The sequence below is a fragment of the Strix uralensis genome, chromosome 17 (genome assembly GCF_047716275.1).
Source record: "Strix uralensis isolate ZFMK-TIS-50842 chromosome 17, bStrUra1, whole genome shotgun sequence".
NCBI classification, from domain to species: Eukaryota; Metazoa; Chordata; class Aves; order Strigiformes; family Strigidae; genus Strix; species Strix uralensis.
Window position 1 is genome coordinate 2,791,850 of NC_133988.1, and position 7,877 is coordinate 2,799,726.

A 7,877-nucleotide genomic window follows, 5' to 3' on the forward strand; every position below is an offset into this window, starting at 1 on the left:
CCTCCTTGCAGAGGTGGCAAAGCCAAACCTAAAACAGTGAGACATGTCTTCACACCACTGCTTCAGCATTCTCCAACTATGAGAGACAGCCCCAGCCCTGGAGGCCTTAATGCAAATGCTCTCCCAAATCTAATGCTTTTATCTAGAAGAGCTCAGTCCCAGCAGAGTCAGCAGCTTTGCCAGGAGGAGAAAGAATACATTTTGTGCTTTATTTCTTGGCCTTCTTGCCCTTGCCCTTGCCCTTCTTCTTCTTCCTTTTTGACTTGAAGAGGGACCGGACCAAGTAGCCTCTCCAGAAGGCCTGGATGCGGGTGGCAGCAAGCGTCATGGTGTTCAACTCCTTCAAAGCCTGCTCCTCCTTCTCCTGACGTACCCTGCGCTCCTCCTCAATCTGGGAATACTCCTGGAGAAGCACAGCATGTTTCTCTGTCAGCAGGGACAGCTGGGCCTTCTCCTCAACATAGGCAGCATGAACCTCTTCATACTCAGCCTAGCAAGACAGCAGATAGCAGGTACAACAATTTTTAGGCCATTCAGCAGCTCCTGTGTATAACACTAGGTAAGGGTTCTTAAATCCATCCCAGATCCAAGCAGAACAACAACTGGAAGCTGAGCTGAGCCTTTCCAAAGGGACTCAGAAAGGAGGTGTGCCCAGTACCCAGGGAATTTAATGAGATGCCAGGTCCTAGTATCTTCATGCTCCTCTGAAAAATACTCCCATCATTCTCGCTGTGTTGCAGACGGCATCCACCCTCAGCTGGGAACCCTGACCAGGTCAGAGCCCCTCCTGCAGATGCTTTCTGCAAAATGACGTATCACAGCAGTTTGGGTAAGGCTGAGCTCACCTCAGCTAACAGCTTTGCTAAGAAGCCATTTTAGATGAGTGGCACTGAAGCCCAACTAATATGCTGTACACTGTTGAGAGCATGAGAAGAGCCAGACCGTGTCAGCCTGGAAAAGGCCAAGGACAGGTAGTTTTCTTGGTGTAACTGCACTTCCAAGCTCAGCAGTTTATGCCCTTGAGGAAGCCACGTGAAGGTGGAAAATTAGGGGAGCCAGCAGTGTGGATGTGTGTCTGCCTTAGCAGCTCAGCCCCAAACCTGGTGCTCCAGCCACCCAGCAGACAGGAAAGCAAAATAATCCCATTGTTAAACACCTGACAAGGGGGGATCATTTCTTACAATTAGTAGCCAGCTTCTAGGCCCCTCCATACATTTTGCTTTGTTAGTAATCCAGCAGCTTTTATCCATCTCCATAAATAGGGCAAGAACAGGAAAGCAACTAGGGCGTTCTCAGAGGAGAGGCTGGGGGCACCGATGTGATTCTCAGCCTGTGGTGGTTAAGCTGGATGCCAAGGCAGCGGTAAGCAGGCTGGTGGGTTTCTCAGCACATCTCTCAAGGGGGGCAGCAGAAACAGGAGCATGATTTGGGTACCAGGTAGGGCCAACAGGATTGAGGATTGAAGCAAAACTCAACAACCTGTTCCCTAGCGTCAGGTGGGCGTGTCTGACAGAACATGGCAACCCATTTGCCCCCAAATACTGGGGGATTTAGCAGTGGATGTAACTTTTTCTGAAGTCAAAGCAGCAGAGAACCCCTGAACACATAGGCAGGACAGAGACCTTTCCTTCTGAAGCCTGTTGGGTTGGGTTGGGTTGGGTTGGGTTGGGTTGGGTTGGTTTGGGGGGGGGGGAGTGTGGTAGCAGGGGAGGGGGCTATAGCAGTGGCCCCTGTGAGAAGCTTCTGGAAGCTCCCCCAGCTCCAAGTTGGATCTGCCTCTGGCCAAGGCTGAGCCAATTAGCGATGGTGGCTGCACCTCTGTGATAATGTGTTTAAGAAGGGGAATCTGGAGAGGAGGAGGAGTTGTGAGGGAAATACCTCTGCAAACACCAGGTTAGCAGCAGAAGGGGAGGAGGTGCACCAGAGCAGACCCCCCCCTCAGCCCATGGGCAGAGGGCAGGCTGTGCCCTGCGCCCATGGAGGTCACCGGGGGAGCAGATGCCCCCCTGCAGCCTGTGGAGGACCCCACGCCGGAGCAGGGGGCTGCACCTGGAGACGGCCAGGACTGTGAGGGCAGCCCGTGCTGGCACAGTCTGTCGCTGGGAGGGCTGCAACACCTGGGAGGGACCCACGCTGGAGCAGTTTGTGAAGAGCAGCAGCCTCTGGGAAGGACTCACATGGAAGAAGTTCATGAAGGACTGATGAGACGGACCCTACGCTGGGGCAGGGGAAGAGTGTGAGGAGTCCTCCCCTGAGGAGGAAGGAGCAGCAGAGACAGTGTGTGATGAACTGACCACAACCCCCATCCCCTGCTCCCCTGCATCACTGCGGGGGAGGAGGGAGAGAACTAGGGAGCAAAGCTGAGCCCAGGAAGAAGGGAGTGGGGGGAAGGTGTTTTTAAGATTCAGTTATACTTCTCAATGCCCTACTCTTTGTTAAATTAAGTGGTGGTGGTGTTTAAATTAAACTGATGTTCTTTTTCTTCCCCTAACGAGTCTGTCTTTTGCCCATGACCATAATGAGTGAGTCATCCCTCCCTGTCCTTGTCTCGATTCCTGAGTCTTTTGTTTTGTTTTCTCCTTCCCATTCCTGAGAGGGAAGGAGTAAATGAGCAGCTTCGTGATGCTCAGTTGCCCTCTGGGCTCAAACCATGACACCTGTACTTCTTCTGGATGGAGAACTGCCCCTCACTTCCACGGCTTCCTGTGTAAAATCTACCCGAACGTATCACCTCATGGGAGAGCAAAACACTTTAAAGTCGTTACCTGTTTTTCTCCCATGTCTGTGTCATATTTCTGGATCCAGTTCACAATTTCCATCTCCAGTCTGCACTTCCTCTGAAACACAAAACAAGATAGGTTCCTTGCAGGCACCTGAAACCTGGTAGAAAGTAGCCTGAGTTAGAAAACAGTGTCATTAACTTTGAGTATAACACCTCCTCCTTGTGGCAAGCTTCCTTCAGCAGACACATATTTTGTTTACCCTGGTTTGGGGATTCTCATGGGACATTCCCTGAGGCCAAAAGGGCCTTATTTGGTTTATAGCCTGGAGCTGGGGAATTGAAATGCATCTGAAAGGTGCATTCTGCAGTAGGAAATGAACATGTCTGATGGAATGGGGCAAGTCATTGACAAACTGGGGCAACCAGGCAAGTCATTGACAAACTGGGGCAACCGCCCTAAAACTGAAGCAATAGAGAACTGCTAAACATGAAAGTGGAACACAAAGTACTCAAAAAATGGTGCCTTTTAAAGCAAAGAGATATTGCTAGCTGTAAAGCAGTTTAACAGTGGCTATATTGCACTATAACCAGGTACAGGCAGTTTACCCCAAGCTGCTGTATCTGTGCTCTGTACAATCGTCAAGAGAAAGACCAGCTAGAGCCCATCACAAGTGCCACACCATTTCCTGTATGACACTGACCCAGGATGTCCCAAGGGCTCCTAGGCCATCATGAGGTCAGACCTCAGCTATTTAGACCACAAGTACAATCTTGGGCCGTGCGAGGATGCACTAAGGAGGGGGAAAGGAGACCTCTGTGCTCAGTAAATCTGTCTGTCCATGCATCAGAATGAGCTGAGCAACTCATCAACAAATACTGCAGGGGCCTGAAGCTTCAGAAGAAACTGTCTGATAAAGCCACTCTGTTAAAGAAGGTGTAAATGGGTAGATTTTGGGTTTTGTACTGCGGCTTTAACTTGCTTTTGATGCTTTGTCAGTGCTCAGCCCCACAGCCACTTCGCTCTACATCGTCCAACGCAAGAATGAAAGATGTCCCGTTACCAGTGTGTGCTGTCCTGCCTGTGGGAGGCCAGTGCTTGTTTGGAGTAAATACCCAGAAGGAGCAAAATCAGGGGGAAAAATGCTCTAATTCTAGATTCTCTGTGCCCTGTGTCACCAGCATGTTCTGCTCAGGGCAGAGCTGTTGATACAGAGGCCTGAGACTGCCTGCTGCTCCTGTTCCCTCCTTCTGTATCTGCTCAGCACTGCGATAAATCACATTTCCCCCTCATTCAACTCAGCACGACTCTTTGGCTTGTGTCTTCAGCAAAGTGGCAGACAGAGTAGGAATTGCTTAGCTCCCAAGATCAGCTGCTCTCAACCTTGAATACTACAATCAACCCTAAAAGATGGCTTTATATAAAGCCAATGTTATGTTTGCTCTGCTTACTCTACACCAAATCCCTTGTTTCTTAGCATATGCCTTGCCTATTTTACTGCAGCCTTGCTGCTCTGCTGCTCTGACGAGCACGCTGTGTCACAGCGCTGTATAAAGGCGTTTTCAGAGCTAAGTCAGCAGGCAGGAGGAGGACCTGTGAGCAGGCTACTTCCCTGCTGCTGCTGCAGGGTTTGCTTTCCACGGGAATCAGCAGAGCATGAGGACAGAGCAGGTATACTCTGACAAACAGCATGTGCGTCCTGCCAGGAACTAGCGGGAACCAAGTAATTACTTGCAGCAGCCAGCAGCCAGCCCTGACAGCACTACAAAAGGTTTTAAATCTCCTGTTCTAGAGCTCTCCTCCCATTTACCTTTCTGAGAGCCAGCTCTGATGCTCGATGCTCCAGTACAAGTGCACTGAGCTGTGCTCCTAGCTGCTGAATGTCCTGCTGTAGCCCGGCACACTTGGCCTGGGAGGCTTGCAGGTCCTCTTTTTGCTGCTTTTCTCCTTCCTGCTTGACCTGCTGGATGCTGGCCTTGCAGTCTTTGGCCAGATCTTGCAGGCTGGTTTTGAGGTCTTTGATTACATCGTCCTTCTTCTGAATCTAGACCCAGAAAACAAGAGAAAGAAATACCATCGAGAAATTCCGGTGAGGCATAAGGTGGGCCGGAGAAGTAAGGCAGCCTTGCAAAGGTGGAAGAGATCTAAGAAGACACGCTGCGAGCTGGTAACAACAGGAACCTGCCGCTGCTGGCTGAGGAAACAGATTTACATGAGGTGCCTTGGAAACCTTCCCCCACTGCTCCTCTGGGAACCTGTTAATAAAGGTAGAGAATGAACAAACTATACTGAGACCCATTGGCACTGCCACCTGAGGAAGAGCCAAAATCAGAGTCACTGGAGCAAGGCCCGTGGCTCCCTCGAGCTTTGGATTAGGCTCAGAGTGACTGTCTGGGGGACACAGCTTAGTGTGCTGCCTGCAAGAGAAATCCTCGGCTGGGACCAGTGAAACAGATTTATTCTTTACGCCCTGGACAAGCTGCCAAATTGCACATAAAAATCTCAAGTGTCTCGATTCACGGATCTCCAAGGAGCAGAGGGAATGGGGCAAGCAGGCCCTTGTCTCCGTCAGCACCATTCAGTGCAGCGAGCACATGACAAAACCTTCCCCTCCAACCACTCTTGCAGGAAGGAAAAAGAAAAGCATACGTATAAAACAAAGGATTGCTTGTCAGGGGCTCAGAGGCTTAGATGCTGGCACAGCCCACAGACTCACAGAAAGAGCCTGGGAAATGCCCATGTGTTTATCTGTACCTCAGTTGCCTTCACTGGAAAAATGAAGAATTCGTATAATCACGTATTAATCACAAATGCTCTAAGGCAGCTAGTATTACAGCGTTGGAAGTCACAGAAATGTTGGCTTTAAGCAAGAGTGAAGGGAGAGCAGATATTAAAAATGGATTTTGATCAGAGCAATCTCTCCCTGGAATGACTTTTCATCATTTCATCAGCAGTGAACCAAGCCTTGCGCTGGCAGCTGGCATTGTAGCCCTGCCAAAACATTACCGCAGCAATTTGTGCCTGTCCTGCAGCTCCTTTTTAAACTCAGTGACTTGTGTCATTCAAGTTGGCCAGTGAGAACAGGTTCAAAACATGTCAAATTCAAGTTTAAAAAAAAAAATCAAGCATGCAATAAACATTTTTCATTATATTTTATAATTAAAATAGTATCTTTAAATTTAGGATCTGGTTTAGAAAAAAGTTCTGGAACTTCCTCTTTAGGAACTGCAAGAAAGGGATCATTTTTTAGCTTACCAAAGTTTTGCTTCAGTTATGCTTTGTTGGAAAATATATTCCCACAATATCATACCTCCTCCTCTTGAGTCTGGATTGCTGCTGCCAGTTCTGCCTGTAAAGCTGTGATTGCTTCAGCGTTTTTCTTAATCTGGAGGGAGATGGCTTCCATGAACTGGATCTTTTCTTCCTCTTCCACAGGACTAGTCAGGAGTCTCTCAAGCATGAAATTCCTGAACTCCCCAAAGGCACTGATAAACACTTCAGCTGGTGACTCTCTCGCCCAGGCTTCATACTTCAGAGCCTGGCAAAGCGAAGGGTTGACCAGTAAGAGTCTCAGGACGTTTCTAACAGAACATTTCAGACGTTGCTCTAGCAAGCAGAGACAGCGCTGTTGTTCCTCAGCTCTCATGGCATCCTCTTCTTCAGAGCTGGCAAGCAGGTGCTCCATTTCATTTGAAAGCTTTTGGTGCTCAATCAGGTTGTTTGTGATCTCAGGTCCTAGCATATCAGCAAACCTATCCAAAGAGTCGGTAATACGTGGGATCAAACTGCTCATCTCCAGCTTAGCAATTGTCTCGTCCAAGACAGTTATGATTCTTTCCGTCTCCATGCTATCAGGTTTTAACTGACATGGATCTAACATCTTCATGGCATCTAATGTGACCACTGCCTTCTCTGGAGTTGCCATGCCCTTCACCAAGGGCTTGTTTCTTTGCTTCGCGTCCTGAGATGACACTTGGAATACAGCTGGATTCCCTGTTTCAATGACTTCAGTTAAACACTTGTGAGCGGAGTGCTTTGAGGTCTAGAAAGGACACGACATCTCTTACACAAGGTGAGACTGGGTCAAAGAACATCAAGGTCCCTCTGCTGCTGCTGTCACATGTTCTTCTTTCTTGGATTTTATCTCTAAAAGAAAAACATGGTGACAGCATTAGAGAAACAATGTAACTTGGGAAAACGGGGAGGGGAGGGGGGGAGTTTCAGATTACACCAGAGCTCTTGCTGGGTCTGGACACAGGGTCAAGACCTGGGGTCGTGCATCAGAACGGGTCTCTCCCAGAGAGGCTGTTGAACACCCATGGGAAGGGAGGAGAGTACTGAACTCCCGGCTTTGGGAGAAAGATCCCAACTGCTTCTAAGGAGCAGCTGAGGTGGAGAAGCACGCAGTGCAGCTCTGCAATCCCTAGAGGTGGGTGGAGAAGGGCTTGCAGGTCCCTCGGGCCACCTCGGAGGGAAGGGCAGGGTGCCCGGTGTGAAACACGCACCTCCATCCTTCCAGGCCTGGCCCTGCCAGAGGGACGAGGTGGGAGAGGGGATCTGGGTGCCTGGAGGGACAAGGGCAAGGGCAAGAGGAGGGGGCAGCTGTGTGTGCAAAGGGTCCCCTTGGCCTGGGTCTGGGGCCAACAGGGTACTGGGGTTGTGGGAGAGTCAGAGGAGGGGGTCGATTCCCGGTGGGGAGGATCCCCCGTGTGAGGGGCAGGGTCTCGAGGGGGGCTGGGGCAGGAGGATCCGGGGGAGCGTCTGAGGATATACCCGGGTCCTGGGGGGGACAGCGGCCCAGGGAGGAGCCCGGAGGTCGGGGGTATCTCAGGGATCGGCTCCCGGCGGGTGTCGGTCCCGGGCTGCCGCCGGTCCCTGCAGCGCACTCGGCCCCGGTCCGGCCTCGGCCCAGCCGGCCGCCGCTAGAGGCCTTCGGTTGCTAGGCAACTCCCACGGGGGAGGGGCCTCTCTCCACGGCCTATGGCGATCGGCGCTTGCCCCGCCGATCGCTTGATGGGCAGCGCCGCTGTCCAATGAGACATCCCGCGGCGGCGAGCGGCCGCGAGGGGGTGGGTCGCCATCTTGTCGGGCGCGGGCCGGTAGAGGGGAGCGGCGGGGGGCGGAGTGCGGGGAGGGACCGCTGCGCGCCTGTGGGGA

At 51.3% G+C, this 7,877-nt stretch overlaps 1 protein-coding gene across 2 annotated transcripts; it reads right to left on the bottom strand.

Annotated features, from left to right (window-relative positions):
* Positions 1-7,648, bottom strand: DRC10 (dynein regulatory complex subunit 10). 2 transcript variants are annotated; one of them, XM_074887536.1, is made up of 5 exons: positions 7,494-7,648; positions 6,031-6,866; positions 4,531-4,764; positions 2,766-2,837; positions 1-403 (listed from the first exon to the last, which is right to left on the bottom strand). In XM_074887536.1, the coding sequence occupies exons 2-5, from the start codon at positions 6,643-6,645 to the stop codon at positions 209-211; spliced, it is 1,116 nt and encodes a 371-aa protein (XP_074743637.1). In that variant the 5' UTR covers positions 6,646-6,866; positions 7,494-7,648; the 3' UTR covers positions 1-208. The 2 variants fall into 2 exon arrangements, with proteins under 2 accessions (XP_074743637.1, XP_074743636.1); XM_074887535.1 differs by having other exon boundaries at positions 1-490.
* Between the last annotated feature and the right edge of the window lie 229 nt (positions 7,649-7,877).